The sequence below is a fragment of the Meriones unguiculatus genome, chromosome 16 (genome assembly GCF_030254825.1).
Source record: "Meriones unguiculatus strain TT.TT164.6M chromosome 16, Bangor_MerUng_6.1, whole genome shotgun sequence".
Classification (NCBI taxonomy): domain Eukaryota; kingdom Metazoa; phylum Chordata; class Mammalia; order Rodentia; family Muridae; genus Meriones; species Meriones unguiculatus.
This window is the reverse complement of record NC_083363.1, coordinates 58,531,175-58,549,069: the sequence shown is the minus strand read 5'-3', so window position 1 is coordinate 58,549,069 and position 17,895 is coordinate 58,531,175. Positions and strand designations below refer to the sequence as shown.

The 17,895-nt window shown below is 50.2% G+C and overlaps 1 protein-coding gene across 2 annotated transcripts in view; it reads left to right on the top strand.

The window, feature by feature from the left end:
* Fam178b (family with sequence similarity 178 member B) overlaps positions 1–17,895 on the top strand; it is a 97,964-nt gene that overhangs the window by 20,981 nt on the left and 59,088 nt on the right. For both annotated transcript variants that reach the window (XM_021631610.2, XM_021631608.2), the window contains 2 exons: positions 4,830–4,935; positions 7,609–7,693. In XM_021631610.2, the coding sequence (XP_021487285.1) occupies positions 4,830–4,935; positions 7,609–7,693 (191 nt within the window). The remainder of the gene's footprint in view (positions 1–4,829; positions 4,936–7,608; positions 7,694–17,895) is intronic.

Here is a 17,895-nt window from a genome sequence, read left to right as displayed (position 1 = left end):
TTTCTCTGTGTAGCCTTGGCTATCCTGGAACTTGCTGTGTAGACCAGGCTGGCCTTTTTATCAACTCTGCATCCCAGCTGCATCCTGCTCCCCCATTCCCTCCCAATCCCACCCTCCCTCCCTCAGCTTCTCCCTGCCTCTTTCCAAGTCCACGGATTGGGGAGGACCTCCTCCCCTTTCGTCTGGCCCTGTTTTATCAGGTATCTTCAGGGCTGGCTGAGAAGTCCTCCTCTGTGGCCTAGCAGAACTGCTCCTCCCTTGGGGAGTGGGGAGTCAAAGAGCCTGCCATTGAGTTCCTGTCAGAGATAGTCCCTGTTCCCCTTACTATGGGAAACCAATTGTTTATTGAGCTACCACAAGCTTCGAAGGACGAACATTTTTGTAAACCCATTTGTGCCTTTCCTTTGTAACAAATTATGAATGCAGAGAAAAATAAAATTATATATATATATATATATATATATATATATATATATATATATAATTCTAAGCATTCTCAACCCTTAGCTGTGAGGGAAAACGAAAGTCCTAAGTGTGTGATGTAGAAAGGTTATCTGAGCGAATATCAATGCTAGTTGAACTCATAGAAATGTACCTTCCTCTGCCTCCTGAGCACTGGGATTACAGGTATGAGTCACCAAGCCTAATGAGTCATAGTTCTGTCGTTGTTTTTGTTTTAAGATTGATTTATTTATGTATTTTATGTATATAGGTACTTTTGTCTGCATGTATATCTGCACACTGGAAGATGACATCAGACAGTTATGAGCTGCCATGTGGGTGCTGGGAATTGAACTCGGGACCTTTGGAAGAGCAATGAGTGCTCTTAACCACTGAGCTATCTCTCTAGCCTGAGTATTGTTGTTGTTGTTATTTTAATCACCTCTTAAGTAGAATTATCTCTGTACCTTACCATGAAGGGAGAAAATGTTCCTTTGAGCAAAGTGGGAAGTGTCCTCGAAGATCAAGTAAGCTGTCTTGTTCCATGTGGAACCTAAGGCAAGGACCCAGGCTCCACCTCCAGGTCTTGAAGGCCTCATGCACCTTCTCAGGTTCTTGTGTATAATGCTGCTCCACACAACGGGAGATCCCCCCACACCCTCCATTCTGTCACAGGCTGACTGACATCCAACCTGGCATCAGTTCCTGGGACCAAAGTTACATGCCTTAGTGACAGGCATTGGTTCCCAGGTCACAGAAGCTAAACCTTGTTTCCTCCTTCACTGACAGCATTTGAAAGAAATTTGATCTTCCCAAACAGGGAACTCTGGAGGGCAGATTAGATGGAGGTCCACATGCTGCACCCAGGCAGAAGCCTACTCCCAGGAAAGTAGAGGCTGCTTCCTCAGTCCCCGTGTGTGTGTGTGTGTGTGTGTGTGTGTGTGTCTGTCTGTCTGTCTGTCTGTCTGTCTGTCTTGTGTCTCTGTCTTTCTGTCTTGGTGTGAGGGCAGGCACGCTGTCAGGAAGCTTGGGTACAGACTGGGCGGTTCCTTTGTGACTATTACAGGATTGGGAGGAAGCAGGATATAGGTGAGTCTGAGCTTCCTCATTGTATGTGGCATGTAGTGCCTGTATTACCCTGAGGCCCACAGCCCAGGCTCCCGTTTTGCCGTATGCACCTTTCGTGGAAGAGGGTGCCATGTTGAAGCCAGCTCTGGAATGTAGACCATCCTGCTCACGCCAGGTGCCCCCAGAATGAAGGGGAAGCAACAAAGCCGGACCACTTTGCTGGACCCTGGGCTTCTGACAGGGTGGTAGTCTCACTCTTCTCTTTAAACAAAGGAGACGGAAAGCAGGGCACAGGCAGATGTTTCTACCATTATTAATTCTGTTCTGTTTGGGCGTTTTATTGAAACTTTGCATTTGAAAACTTGGCAAAAGCCCAAGAAGCAATAATGTATAAATAGTTCCCTTTGGTGTTTATCCTTCTGCTGTCGCTGGGATTGGAGTGGCATTTAGAGACTCTTCCCATTGGGACTGCTGCCCGTAGAGTGGACTTAGGGGCAGAGGCTAGAAGGCTCTTCCATGGACAGCATCAGGGTGAGACACTCCAGGGAGGCTGCAGATCTGTGCAGAAGCCCACCGTGTGACGCAAGCTGGTCTCCATTTGCTGTCTGTTGGCTGTCTTCCCCCTTTTTTGGCTAACTTCCTCCCTCCCTCCCTCTTGCAGCCAGCAGTGAGGAAATAGATATCTGCCCTCTGTCATAGCTGTGGCGGCTGGGGATTAGCAGCACACTGTGGCTATGCCTGTCCCTCTCATCTCTAGTCGCAGCTAAGGGCCTTCCTCAGGACCTTTTTTTTTTTTTCCACTCCTGGGGTGACAGCTGGTTGCTTCATGCTCAGCCTGGACTGTATGGCATCTGCTGTCCCTCCCCAGAGTCCTGTGACATTCTCAAGCTACCTTCTGGCCTCAGCATTTGCAAAGGCGTGAACTTGGACCCAGCATCAGTGTTCTTTTTATTTTGGGTTTTTGTTAATTATTTTTATTACGTGCGTGTGTGTGTGTGTGTGAGTGAACATGTGTTCACAAGCTAATGGAGACCAAAGAACAGCTTTCAGGAGTCAGTTCTCTCCTTGTACCATGTTGGTCCCAGGGATTGGAGTCAGGCTTAGCAGCAAGTGCCATCTCTCTGGCCCAGCATCAGCATTCCTGCTGTGGAGATTGGAAATTGGCTTTTGTGCCTCTGACAGGTAGCTGTGTCTCCCAAGGTTTTTAAGTTTTCATGGCCTGCCTGCCTGCCTTTCTTCCTGCCTTTCTTCCTGTCTGCCTTCCTTCCTGCCTGCCTTCCTTTCTTCCTGTTGCCTGCCTGCCTGCCTTCCTGCCTTCCTTTCTTCCTTCCTGCCTGCCTTCCTTCCTTCCTTCCTGCCTGCCTGCCTGCCTTCCTTCCTTCCTGCTTGCCTTCCTTCCTTCCTGCCTGCCTGCCTTCCTTCCTTCCTTCCTGCCTTCCTTCCTTCCTTCCTTCCTTCCTGCCTGCCTGCCTGCCTGCCTTCCTTTTTGTTCCAGGCCTTCCTGACCAGGGATGCTGTCACCCATCCTTCGTCTTCAGGGTCAAGCCAGTGTCTGCAGTAGTGTCATTTTAATCAGCAGCTCCCCTCACATCCGGTGAACTACACTTGGCTCATTCCCCAGTCTCATCTCATTCCTTGCATCTCATTTAGCCGAAAACCAAGAATGCCTAGAAAGCCATTTGCTGCAATGCACTGTGGGTTAAGGCCTTCTCTGGCTCCCTTGTTCCTCGCCTTATGGATGAAATCAAGCTCAACAGAGATGAACTTAAAGGCAGCTCCCATTTCTCCAGCAGGAAGTGCACTGGGAAGCCAGAGGAGCAGAAGGAAGGCGCTGTGACCCTCCCTCTGAGTAGCAGTTGAAAATGTGTTGCTCTGGGCCAGCAGGGGCTTGTACAATTGGTCCCCCCCTACACTGAGCAACTGGCAGGGTGCCCACCCTAGCAGAATGCCAGAGCTAGTGTCTCCCAGACCCCCCTGGTTTTCAGTGGCCTCAACACATGCTTCTTGCACGGCCTGTCAGCATGTGAGGCACTCCGACTTAATTTGCTGGGGGTGCTGTTCCTTTGCCTGCACCAAGAAAGCATCTTTGTAGCAGGCACCTGGGACAGAGCAGTGGGAACTGGGCACATACAAGAAAGTCTGAGCACAGGCACAAATGTCTCTTTCTCTCCCAAATTTAAATGACTTTAAAAATACATATAATTTGTAAATGGCCTGGACAGACTCAGAGAGACGGCAGCTTGGCTCAGGGGAAAGTCTTGGTTGTGGAGCGTGCTGTTCCTGGCAGATGGCAGTATGATGTCCTTTTAACAAAAGGAGTAGGGCAGGCTGGCTGGAGAGGATTGGGACACGCGCCGTCTGAATATTCGCTTCACTGTTTCATTTCCTGAAATCCAAGTTTCCCATCTTTGGGCTATTCTCTAGAGAAAAAGCACAAAGTGCAGAGAGGGTGGTACACCTACCCTACACCCAGTTTCAGGTGAGCAGGAATTCCAAAGTGAGTCCATGGAGCCTGCCAAAGCCCTGCAGCTCAGCATATCACATAGTATACCACACAGCTGACTTCCCAAGACGGGGTCCTGCTGCTCCAGGTGGCCTGCCAGAGCGCATGTCCCTGCTGGCAGCATGTCCCTGCTGGCAGCCTGCGTCTGACAGGACGCAGGGCTACACACTCGGGTTTGCTTGAAGCCGTGTTACTGGCCTGGGCACACTCCTGGGATGGGTGCAGTCACACAGTCTGAAGAAGCCTTCCTGGATCCCGTCCTGGGTATTTCCTTCCCAGAAGCTCCCTGTTCTGGGCCCCTTCTGGTGTTTTCCCATCCTCTCAGGTGTCCCCTCTGAGTCAGAAAAACACAAGATGAGGCGGAAACACTATGTAACAAGACCCAAAGATGCAGGTGCCCATGGGTAATCCTGTCTGCCCCTTGCAGCTGGGGCCCAGGAGAAGCCTCGGACACAGATGGCTGACCCCAGCTTCTCCTCTTTCCTGCCAGGGTCCTTACCTTGGCTTCCCTCTGTCAAATAACAAGGGCAAAGACGAGTCAGCTGTGGGTCTAAGACCATGAAGTGTGTCTGTGGGAAGCTTTGGAGACAACAAACCATTCTGATGATGCCATTAGTTTTTTTCCTTCCCATTATTCCTCATGCTGGGGATTCTAAAAGTGCATTTGTCAAATGTTCCTATCTGCTTCATGGCTTCCTGGTGGAGCAGAGGCGACTCCAGCAGTGTACTGAGACTGGCTGGCCAAGGAGCCCCTGCTGAGGGAAGCTGCTGTGCTGCCAGCTTGAGCGACCCTAATCCAACTGTCCTGGCCCCGCAGGTCCTCTCTGTCTCAGCAGCTCTCCTTCCTGCACAAGGGCCTCCTGAGCAACCTCTACCTGCATGCCTCTGATTGTCCGCTGCCTCTGCTCCAGTGGCTGTTCCAGGTGAGACCCGCAGACCTGCCACTAGGTGGCGAGAACGATGCCGCCCTACAGCCCAGGCAGGCCCAAGGGTTTGAACTGGCTGGACACTCCTTGCCTTAGGTGCTCCAGATCCAGGGAAGGGAGGAAGGCTGGCAGGAGTTAATCCTCACCATAATGCTGAGTGTACCAAGGTCAGGGAGGGCCAGGGACCCAACTGGCCCCAGATGGAGACTGCCTGGAGGTCTCTATTCAGCACCCCCAGACTGTGTGCCTCTAGGGTGTACTTGTGTCACTGGGTGAGGGGTGTGGCTTTCCTGGGGTGCCTCATGTTCCTAATAGGCTTAGAACTGAGTGACTGGGTCCACCATGAATACCATCTCTTTTCCTGCTGTCACAGTCATGAATGGCTCCTCCCAGGGGCACAGCTGGAGGGGGGTGGCCCCTCCAGCTGTGGAGGCCTCTGTAGCCTGAGTTCATTGCTATAGACTCTCTGGAGTTTAAGGCTTTGCTGTTCTCTGTGAAGCTGTAGGTGGTCTGGAAAAGCCCAGAACAGCTGCTCCCTGTCCCAGATTCCTCCCTGGAGGAAGATTTTGCCCAGAGGCAACACACCTTCTGCCTGAGGATATAAACCTCTGGTACGTGAGAGGCCAGCAGACAGCCCAGGACCCAATGCTGCCATCCAAATGTCTTGCACTTGCATTGTCTTGGCCCTTGCCCAGGCCTGTCCCTGTCTGGGGATGGGCTGGTCACAAGTTCCAGCTGGTACCAGAGCTGCCAGTTGAGGCCTGGAGCCCAGCTGTCAGTCAGGGCTACTGTGCAGGGTAGAGTGATGTTTCAGACACTTCCCAAGCGGGGCTGGCTGGCTGCCCTCCTTACGGAGCTCGCGCTGCACCCTCTTGGGACTCCTGTCCTGGAGGGGAAGGACCCTGAGACCCTTGTGCATAGCTGGTCCTTCTCTGAGTTCCTAGGGTGGGGAGATTGGGCCTGCAGGGTGGGTAGAAGCCAGAAACAGTCAAGCTATTATTCTGCACCCGCAGTACAGTCTCTCCCTGCTCCGTGCACAGTATATGACAAAACACACAATCAGCCATTAGGGGGCACAAAGAACCTCTCTCACACCGCCCACAGAGGGCCCTTGTGTGACCCTGCCAGGCGAGGAGTGCCCTCCCTTTTCGTGGCTCAGTCCCCACCAGATTCTGAAATCCAGACATGCAGTGCATGGAGAGGCCGCCCCTATCTCTTGTGCTCTCTCAGTGGGCCAAGAGGGGTGCACAGGGGAGCAGAAGGAAAGCCTAGGTGTGAGCTCAGGCTCTGCCACTTTTCCTTCTGCATTGCTTTCGGCAAGTCCTTACTGTCAGCTCTGTGTGACGGAGCAGCAGTCCAGGGTGGGTTAAATGAGAAAATCCTACGATCTGTCTGTTCCTTAAACCTGTCTCCTTCCCCAGATCCCCAGCTCTGCTCAGGGCCTAGGCAAGGAACAGCAGAAAGGACGCGGGTGCTGCTTCATGTCTCAAGCTAATGAGGACAGAAAGCACTGGGGTCTCCCCAAAGCCACTGCAGGGGATTCTTACCAGGAAGTCAGACATGGCTAGGCCTCAGGTGGGAGGAGAACCAGGGATAGGGAGGGTGGACACTCAAGACAGACTGTCTCTTCCCTAGGTGCGTGGCCAAGCGAGGCCAGGCCCCATGTCCATGTTGGAATGGGAGACTAGCCAACGTGATCCAGGCAGAAGCAGCTAGACTGGGCAGGCCACAGGTTATCCAGCCTGCCATTCTAAATGAGGGGTGACTGTCGGACCTTAATACCTCTGCTCGGCTGACCACTCTCTGTTGTCACTGGGGCTAGGTGGGTCCTGGTTTGCCCCTTCCTTGCTCTAGAGCTTCCTGTGGGCCCACTGTACACACCTGGCGAACAGCCAGGCCATGGCATTCTCAATTTATGGAGCCAGAGCTGAGCAGCTGATTCAATGCAGTCCGGCTGCAACAGTCTCTTCACTGTGTTTGGTAGGGGGTGGGGGGTGGGGATCAGGAGACCCATGAGCGTGTCCTAATTGAGGATGGGGTGAACTCTTAGACCCCAGTGCTGGCCTAGAGATGGCCACAGCTTGAGCCAGGCCTGTAAGATGAACATCCAGGTACAGAGTCCCCCTTCCCTTGCTTCCTCCAGCTGTGTGGCTGGCCCTGGGTTGGGGGAGGGGATTCTTGACATCTGTAAAGCAACAGTTATGACCGTATCCTTCCACCCTATTGACTTGGAAGCATTAAATGAAGTTTATCTAATTAATACACAGTATTATACACATGAACAAAGTTGCTCCTGATGATTTACACCTAGAATCTCAGCACTTGGGAGGTGGAGGCAGGAAAGCCAGGATTTCAAGATTATCCTTGAAATATTCAGCAAATTCAGCAAATTCTAGGCCAGCCTGGGCTACATGAGATCCTGACTCAAAGAACCAAAACCAAAATAATAGTAGTAATAATAATAATAATGATAAATTTGTATCTCTGAAGTTTTGCTTCTATTACTATGTAATAAAAAATCTTTTTTTAGAGGTAAGCAGATCTCTATTAGTTTGAGCCCACCCTGGTTTACAGAGCGAGTCCCAAGACAGCCAAGACTACACAGAAAACCTTGTCTCAAAAAACAAAAAAAGAAAGAAAGAAAGAAAAAAGTCTTTTTCCCCCCCGTAGTTGTTAACATGGCCTCCAGAGACATCTTCAAAAGCTTTTGGTCTCCTCTGGGATCTCAGCATAGATGGACTGTTCCGTCAGCCTGGTAAGTACCCTAGTACTTACACCCTGGAGGTGGGTGCTCACATTCTTCAGCCTGCCCCTGCTCCCTCCCCCACTCCCAGCCCAGCATGCTGTGGGGACATTGCATCACCTGTGGTGGAGACATCAGGCCACACATCTCTGGCTCTGGCTCCAGTATTAGTGACAAGCTGAGCCAACAGGCTCCTTGGCACCTCCCCCAGGCTGTAGGTCCAGTTCTCAGTGCCTGAGTCCAGGCCAACTTCATAGGTCCTGGGATCCCTATACCATCCAGGAAGGTGAGTTCTGCCCCAGGCAGGCTCTGGCTCAAAACCACGGACCCACGAAGGAGAGCTGCAGTGCATCAGAGTAGCACTTTGGGTTGACATCACCAAGAAGGAAGCCTCAGAGCTGTCCCTCCACCCCCATGCTCTCCTAACGGCAACTTGAGTGACAGCGTCCGGTTTGTACCTTGGCTGTGGCATTTTGGGTATATTTGACTCAGCATTCCAGAGAAGCATTTCATGTCCTGCTAATGGCTACACCTTCCCCAGCTGTCATCATTAGGTACCTGAACCTAGACACTTTGGCACCAAAAAATATTATGTAAGCAGTTGGAAGTTGCTTAGAGCTGGCAATGAGAGGGATTCCCAGAGGACTCAGACTCCGCCTTTGCCTAGCCGTAACCCTCTCCCTGAAAGTGCGCAAACATGCAGCTCTGAGGGCCAAGGTTACAGCCCCTGGAACGCCAGGATCGCTGGCGCTTTGAGTGTCTGCATTGTGCTCCTCTGCTGTAGAAGTCGCCAATCCGGGGCCATCTGTCAAGTCAGAGCGTTCCAGACGCCCCCATGGGCCCCTCACTGGTGGCTTCTGAAGCCGCCAGTCTACGAGTGTTCTCCCTTTTCGTAACCTCTGCCCCTGAGGCCTGTGCTGCCCTTTGCAGCCCCGGGGCCGCCTCTGCAGCATGCCTGCCCTTTTAGAAACACAGGCCTTTCTTGTCCACCCCTCTCCATGTTGTCCTGCGTGTCTCCTCCACTGTGCTCTCCTTCATGGCCAATCAGGAGCTGTACAAAGGAGCTTCCAGGCTCCCAACTCCTGATGAGCCCAGCCTGGGGTCCGGTCCCCTGCCAAGTGGACTAGAGCCTGGCCTCGAGAATTCCCTGCCTGAGGTCAAGAGTGTTCTAATTTGGAGGAGGTCAGGCCTGATCCACAAAAGAACTAACTTTGTACAGATATCTGCATACCTGTGTTCACCGTAGCATCGTGCATAACAGACAAAGGTGGAAGCAGCCTACAGGCCTGACAAATGGAAGGATAAAAAAAATGTTTGATGAAATGTAATCCTTATGATGGGCAGAAGAGACATGTGAGGGAGTATGTCCTGAAAAGGAGGGAAAGTCTGACACATGCTATAGTATAGATGTGCTCTAAAAACCTTGTGTCAGCTGACGTAAAATAGTAACAAAAGGGCAAATCCCTTGATTCCACTTGTAGTCCCACAAGAAGGGAGATCCATAGAACTGCAGCTATCAGGGGCAGAAGAGGGTGATGGCTGTACAGCAATGAGAGGGCAGAGGCCACTGCCCTCACAGGTAGAGATGCTGAGGGGGCCCGCAAGGCCTCATACCTGTCAAGCATGTTTGCCCGCTCAGCTGCACCCCAACAAGGATGCGTGCCTAAGGCTAGGTTAGACTCAGGACTGCTACAAAGGAAAGCCAGTCTCATCAGGCTCACATACAGCCCGGAGGCTCTGAGGGCTGGGCCTCCGTGAGCACAGCAGAGCTCAAGGCAAAACTGCCGGACTGCCTTGCCTCACCACCTGTGTCCATATCACCTGACCTTTTCCACACGTAAGTTCCTGTTCCCTGGGTGCAGTGGGGGAGGGGGGAGTGCTAACTGGTGGCTGTCCTCTGACTCACTGTCCTGTGGAAGGTCTTATACAATCACTCTTACGCCAACCCACTTCCTGAGTCAGGAGAGTGGGACATAGCTTCAGCAAATTCTGTGAGGGGAGTTAAAGGCGTGAGCACTCTAGGGGGGGGTAGATGTGTGAGGTAGGATGTGTCGGGAAGCAGCTGTCAGTGAGCACGGACGGTGGAATATTCAGGAACATTGTTAGTCTTGACCCTCCTGGAAGATTCACTCATCCACTCACAGATAACTGGAGGCCTCCTGCATTAGTACCCAGCAGGACAGCAAAGGGACAGGATGACCCAGGCCAGCCCTTGTTCTCAGAAGGCTGATGACCAAGAAGACGGCATGGTCCCTATTCAGAAGGGAAAAAGAGGATGGACATCAGAAGAGGGAGAAAATAGGGAAGAGGACAGGAGCCTCCCACAGAGGGCCTCTGAAAGGCCTTACCCCACAGGGTATCAGAGCAGATGCTGAGACTTATAGCCAAACTTTGGGCAGAGTGCAGGGAATCTTACAAAAGAAGGGGGAGATAGAAAGACCTGGAGAGGACAGGAGCTCCACAAGGAGAGCAACAAAACCAAAAAATCTGGGCACAGGAGTCATTTCTGAGACTGATACTCCAACCAAGGACCATGCATGGAGATAACCTAGAGCCCCCCCACAGATGTGTCCCATGGCAGCTCAGTGTGCAAGTGTGTTCCATAGTAATGGGAACAGGGACTGTCTCTGACATGAGCTCAGTGGCAGGCTCTCTGCTCACCTCCCCCTGAGGAGGGAGCAGCCTTACCAGGCCACAGAGGAGGACAATGCAGCCACTCCTGATGAGAAATGATAGACTAGGATCAGAAGGGAAGGAGGACCTCCCCTATCAGTGGACTTGGGAGGGGGCATGGGTGGAGAAGGGCGAGGGAGGCTAGGATTGGGAGGGGAGGAGGGAGGAAGCTACGGGGGGGGGTACAAAGCGAATAAACTGTAATTAATAAAAATACAAAAATAAAAATAAAATAAAAAATAAAGACTTGAAATAAAAAAAGAAGACGGCATGGAGTCAGCTACTGTCAGAGAAAGAGGAAGCCGAGGAGTGGGACTGGACTTCCAGCTGGGTGTGGCTGGCCACCTCTGGAAACTGCACAGGGCAAGGTTGTACTCACTTGCCCGGAGACCAAGGAAGTCCCAAATGGAGCTCCTGCCCTGTCCACACCAGGTGCACACACACACCAGCTGTGGTCCCGGCCAGTGCATGGCACCACAGTCTTTCTGTCATCAAACTGTTTTCATGAAGCTGTCTGTGCCTTGGCTCTTAGTGGCATAGCAGGAAACTACAAAGTGTCGGTCTCGTGTTGCTCTGTAGCATCAGGGGTTTGGTTTCTGCGTCTGCCTTTCCCACTGTGTCCTCAAGGATCCAAAATGGCTGCCATGGGCTTGAGCATTACATGTTCTCCTGAGACAGGGTTCAAGGCTGAAAAGAGGGCTCAGTGGTAAAACCCCTGCCTAAGCAGGAAAACCTGGGATTGATCCGAAGCGCTCGAAGGAAAATAAATAAATAAATAAATAAATAAATAAATAAATAAATAAAGGCAAAGTTGAAACACAAGCCATGAAGCAGAGTATTGTGGCACACCTCTTTAAGGCCAGCACTCGGGAGGCAGAGGCAGCCGGATCTCTCTGAGTTTGAGGCCAGCCTGGTCTACAAAGAGAATCCAGGACAGCCAGGGCTCCACTGAGAAATTCTGTCTCAGAAAACAAACAGACAACAAACATACAAAAGAAGCACTGGCCACAAGAAAAGGCCCCTACTTTGCATGCATTTTTGGGTTTATGATTCCAGAGAAATTAGTTGAGTCTGTCGTGACAGTCATGCACGGCAGGCATAGCAGTAGGAGCAGGAAGCTGAGCTCACATCTTCCCCTAAGCACGGAGCTGAGAGAGTGAGCTGGAGGTGGGGCAAGGCGATGAACTCTCAAGCTGCGTCCTCACTCCTACCTCCAGCAAAGTTGTGCTTCCCCAGCAGCACTACCAACCGAGGACCAGGTGTCCAAAGGCCTGAGCCTAGAGAGGACATTCCTCAGTCAAACCATTACACACACTCCCTTCTTGATTTATTTGTGTTCATGTGTGTGCGTGCGTGTTCGTGCGTGCGTGTGTGAACCTAGGTTGCCTGACTTGGTGATGAGTGCCTTTACCTTGGAACCATCTTGCCAGCCAACCTTTCCCTTCTTAACCAGCGCTGTTACTTTGTTTTAAATCTTTTGAGACAGGGCCTCTCTATATAGCCTTGGTTATCCTGGAAGTCACTAGGTAGACCAGGCTGGCCTTGAACTTACAGAGATCCACTTGTCTCTGCCTCCTGAGTGCTGAGATCAAAGACCTGCCCGGCTTCCCAGCCTTTCCTCCCCGTTGTTTGTACAGAGCTGGGCCATAAGCTTCCAAGGCTGCTTGTCATACTTCCTGGCTGTCAGCGTCCTCTGAGCACCATAGCTGTGTGTGACGTTTCCATTCTCACGATCCGACGCTCCAGCACAGAACCCAAGAAACCCACTTTCCCAGCCTCCTTTCAGATACACAATTTAAAAAGAATGAGTCCCTGAGGAGCACAGTATAAAAGACTGTCTACACAGCCTTGCCACTGTGCTAAATCCGCTGAGGACTATGGAGGGTGTAAAGGTCCCTGACTGGAAGACTGAGAATATGTGTAGGGCGTGTGGCTTCTTTCAGCTGCAGTGTTTTGTATAAGGGACCTAAGGATTTGGAGAGGGTCTTGGAAACAACACCTAGGAGTCCGAGGGCAGCTGTGTGGCCTGAGCATAGTTACTGTGGTAGCCTGTGTGTGCCTCTCACGTCTGGTCCTTAGTTCTTCACGTGGCAGAGTTGGCAGGGAAGCAGCTGTTTAGACTGTACATGAAACGCTAGGCCCTGGGAGGGTCAGTCTCCTAGATGTCCGTGATCCCTTTCCGGAAATGCTTCGATGGCACACGCATTCCTAGTTCTGACTTAATGAGCCTTCCCCTACGGGCCATCAGGCAGGAAGTAGCCTGGTTTCTGCTGGGATAGCCTGAGCTGTTTCTTCAAACTGTGGCTCAGAGACCTGGCTGCTGCTGGCCTCTCCAGGCTCCTCTGCTAAACTCTTAACCCTGGGGTGGACGTGCTTGCTCTGAGCAACAAGCAGCATGAATGATGCTCCCTTAGCAGCTCAGCAGCCCAGAGCCTGATGCTGTCACATCTGGACGCTTTCAAGTTTCCTTTGTGTTGCTGTGATAAAGCAGTGTGACCAAAACCAAATTGGGGAGGAAAATGGTTATTTGGCTTAAACTTCCAGGTCATAGCCCACCATTGAGGGAGGTCCGGCCAGGGAGCACAACAGGAAGCTGGAGCTGATGGTAGGGCTGGTGCAGTGGTGCATGCTTGGTTAGCTCTGCACCTCTGCTGTCTACCTGCAGAATGCCTGTGTCTTTCCCAAAGATACAGCCTCTGGCAGTTAGACCGCCCCGTGATGCCCTTCTCCCAGTCCCTCAACCTACTGTCTCTAAAGCTTTGCCTATTGGCGTTAGCTAGTTAGGGTTTGGTTTGGTTTGGTTTGGTTTGGTTTGACAGGATCTTATGCATTCCAGACTAGTCTTGAGGTTGGCCTTGAATTATTTTTCTTTTGAGACAGAGTCTCACTGTGTAGTCCTGGCTGACCCAGAATCCACACTGTAGATCAGGCTGACCTCAAACTCACCTCTGCCTTTGCCTCTGCCTCCCAAATGCGGGGATTAAAGGCTTGGACCAGTGTGCTCAGTCCCACAGTGGCTATTGTATATAATACCATACAGTCTGTGACGTTCATCTCTGGGTTCCTGCAAAATGTTTTCAAGGTTCAGGCCTGCTCTACTCTGTCTTATCCTGAGACAGTTCTGACTGAACTGGATGTTCACTCAGGTGGGCCGACTGGCTGCCCAGCAAGCTCTTGGACAGTGTTGGAGTCACAGGCAATATACTTACGCCCAGCTTTTCCCTTGGGTGCTGGGGCTTTCAGCTCGCAGAGCAAGCAGTGCTGTCCTTTGAGCACCCTCCTTAGTCCAGCCCTCCACTCCCAGCTTTCATTTGGTGAAGCTGAGTTTTCCAGTTTGCTTCTCCTTGTACCCGTGCTTTGGGTGTCAGATTTAAAGATGCCATTGCCTGGTCCTGACAACTATGGTTTCTTCTAAAAGTTTTCTCCTTTTAACTAATAAGTCTGGGCCTTTTGTTTGGGTGGTGGTGATACATGCCTTTAATCCCAGCCCTTGGGAGGCAGAGGCAGGCAGATCTCTGGGTTCCAGGACAGCTTGGACCATGTAGTGAGCTCCAGAACAGCCAAGGCAACGTAGTGAGACTCTGGCTTTTAAAACACCAATAAATCCAGGTGGTGGTGATGGTGCGTGTCTTTAATCCCAGCCAGGTCTTCAGAGTTCCAGGACAGCCAGGGCCACACAGAGAAATCCTGTCTCAAAAAACAAGCAAATAATACAATAAAGGAAGGCCTTTGATCCACTTTGAATTCCTTTTCCTGTATACCAGCTGTGAGACAGGGGTTCAGCTTCATTCTTGTAGTGGAGCGGCCTGGTCATCCTGAACCGTTTATCCCGCACCATTCTTTTTTTTTTTTTTTTAAACTCTTGGCAGCCTTGTTGGCAGATGACCATGAATATAGAGGTCTCTTTCTGAATCCCCAAGTTTCCTCATTGGTTCATGTGTCAGCACCCCAAATTCTTGACTAGTTGTAGATTCAAAAGTGAGGTGTGCTCATCCTCTACCCTTCCTGCAGCAATTCAGAGTTCCCACATTTTCGTCTGATACTACGGGACTCTTCACTGCTTCTGTAGAACTAGCAGCTGGAGGTTTTAGCCTTGGCGGTGCTGAAGCTGTAGCTCCCATAGTGCTGCCCTCTGCCTCAGCCATTGTGGGCTGCTTTAAGGGGTGCCACAGACTGGGTGATTTGGGAACAGTAGACGTGTGTTTGGCTCACTGCTTTGGAGACTGGGAAGTCTAAGCCTGAGGGCCACTTGTGGCCAGGACCGTGTTTCCGTGTCACAGGTCATTGAAGGCATGGCAGTGGATGGGAGAGAAGGCAGCTGAACTTATCCTCTGATCAGGAAGCTCCTTCCAAGATAAGCAGCCCATCCTTAAGAATTCTTTCCTCGCCTATGAGGATCTAACACTGGGGGACACCTGCAAACCACAGCACCATAGTAGCAATCGTGTCTTCCAGCCATGAGCACAGGGTGTCATTCCACAGTGTTCTGTGGCTTTCAGTGTGCATGAGCTCTGCTGCTTTTAAGTTTATTCCTAATTACTGGGGCTAGAGAGGTAGCTCAGCGGCTAAGAGTTCGCACTGTTTTTGAGAGGACCCAGGTTCAGTTCCCAGCACCCTCATCAGGCAGTCTGCCTGTAGCTTCAGTTCTAGTGGACTGGACACACATTAAACTCCACAGAAACTTACACAGGTTTACATATACACACAACTAAAAACAAAATCTCTATAAAAATGCGTCCCCTGGGGGCTAGAGAGATGGCTCAGCATTAAGAGCACTAGCTGCCTTCCAGAGGGCCCAAGTTCAGTTCCCAGCAACCACATGGCAGCTCACAACTGTAACTCCTGTTCCAGGGGATCTGACAACCTCACACAGATATACATTCAGGGAAAACACCGATGTATGTTTAAAAAAAAAACAAAAAAAAAGTATCCCTTAAGTATTTTATTCTTTGTGATGCTATTATAAGTAAAGTCATTTTCTTTACTTCTTCCTTGAAGATTTCTCTCCTAACATGGCAAAATATGAGAGGCTTTTCTGTGCACTGACCTTGTGTCCTGCAGCCTTGCCAAACCTGTTTATTAACTATAATCGTTCTTGTGTTTATTTTGTTGTTTTTTTCTTGTGGTAGAGTTTGATTTGGAAAGCAGACATTCCTGAGCAGTTAACTGTTTGGAAGTAATGAGTATGTTTAACAGGGTTTGGGCTGAGTGGTCCCCAAGCTTGCAGAAGTGAAGAACTGGCCATCACATCAGTCCCAGTCCCACTCAGTCCTGTGGGAGTGGAAAGCACTCTTTCTCCCCCAACTGCAGGCCCAAATGCTCCAGAAAAAGGAGCAAAGGAAACGTAGGCCCTTTCCCAGCTTTGGAACAAAGTGGTTCATTTTACCTACGTAGCCCATTCTTTCCCAGCATCTCTCATTTTTGTGTAGGAGGAGGGGGTTGTAGTAAGACAGAGAGACCCTGGCCAGGACATTCTTTGGATACTTTGAAAGGAGGAGAGAAATTCAAAGTTAGTTCATTTTCCTGAGCAGGGTCTCTGGACACCCCTTCCTGCTATGGTCACACACACACACACCCCTTCATCCCCAGGGCTCAGGGGTTATTGTTACCAGAGCTCAGGGGCTCCCGTGTTGCAGGTCTCTGTCTGTCTGCCTTTGCTTCTTGCACTCTCTCTCCTTTCACCCCCTCCCCCTCTCCTTCTGGCCTCTCTCCATACCTCCCAGTGTTCTGAGTCCCTTCTTACAAAGGAAAGGTTAAGATGCCGCTCTGTTGGTAGAGTGCCTGCCTGGCATATACAAAGCCTGAGTTTGCTCCCCAGCACAGCATAAAAGGGTGTGGCAACACACACATGTAATCTCAGAAGGTCAAGGTCATCCTGAACTACATAGCAAGTCTGAAACCAACCTGGGCTACATGAAACTCTGTCTTCAAAGTCTTGTGTCAAATTGACTGAAAAAACTAACCAGTGGATCCCCCCCCCCAAAAAAACTTTTAGTAGTAATAAATCATAAAGCAACTTATTTTTTAAAAATTACTTGGAGGGCTGGAGAGATGGCTCAGAGGTTAAGAGCACTGGCTCTTCTTCCAAAGGTCCTGAGTTCAATTCCCAGCAACCACATGGTGGCTCACAACCATCTATAATGTGATCTGTTGCACAAACACGCATGCAGGCAGAATGCTGTATAATAAATAAATCTAAAAATATATTTTATTTGGTATATGCATAATTTTACCATTTCTTTGAACTCTTACCTCAATATGACCTGTGCTGGGGTTACAGTCATTTGCCTCTCGAGCGGGCATCCTCAGCCTTCTTGATGCTGCAACCCTTTAATACAGTTCCTCATGTGTGGTGACCCCAACCACAACATTATTTTCTTTCTATTTCATGTACGTTGTGTTTTACTTGCATGTATGTTTGTGTGAGGGTGTCAGATCCCCTAGAACTGGAGTTACAGACAGTCGTGAGCTGCCACGCGGGTGCTGGGAATTGAACCCTGGTCTTCTGGAAGAGCAGCCAGTGCTCTTAACCGCTCAACTATCTCTCCACTCCCTTAAGGTTGTTTTCATTGTTCCATCCTCACTTTACTTCTGCTATTTCTCTGACTCGTCCTGTTATTGTAACCTGTGCGACATTGTTAGGCCTCTCCTGTGAAGGTCATCCAGCCCCTAAGGGACCTCGACTCACAGGTGGAGAACTGCTGCTCTACAGCAGTGTCTTTAAAAGCTTGTTTATCTTAAGGTGGGGTCCCAGCACTCAGGAAGCAGAGGCAGCAGATCTCTGAGGCTGAGGCCAGCCTGCTCTACATATGAGTTCTAGGACAGCCAGAGCTACACAAAGAGACCCTGTCTCAAATAAATAAACAAAAACAAAAAAATTGGGACTTGCCAGTGTAGCCCAGGCTGGCCCATAATTCATGTAATTCTCCAGCCTCAGCCTTTTAGGCTAAGATTACAGTGACAAATCACTAACATTGTTTCTTTTAAAGAAGGGTGAATTGAAATGTAAAAAGAAAGGTTAATGCCTCATCCCAGTGCCAATGGGCTGGTTGTCCAGAAAGCCTCGTGTGACCCCTTGTATGACTGTGGCCTTTCTAGAACCCCAGGGGATAAAATTTAAAGCTCTAAGGAGAGCAGAGCTAATACGTGGAGATAATTTGAGGTGGGTGTTTAAGAGGCAAAAGAAACACAGATAAATATGTACACAAAAACGTGGATGGCACATTAATTTTGCTATTGAAAATGACAAGGAACCACTGCTAGTGTGTGTGTTGTGAGAGAGAGACGGAGAGAGACAGGATGGGTTGTCCCCCAAGTGGCGGGAAAAGAAGGCTTTCAGTCTGCTTGGCACCTTCCTCTAGTGTATCACCTTGTTAAGATTGGAGTTCTTAAAATGCTCCACCAGGAGAGCTGGCAGGATGGCTTAGTGAGTGAAGTTGCTTGCCGCCAAGTCTGAATACTTTTGCTTCATCTCTGGGACCCATATGTAGAAGGAGAGAACCAATTCCCGCAAATAATAACTAAATAAATGCAATTTTCTA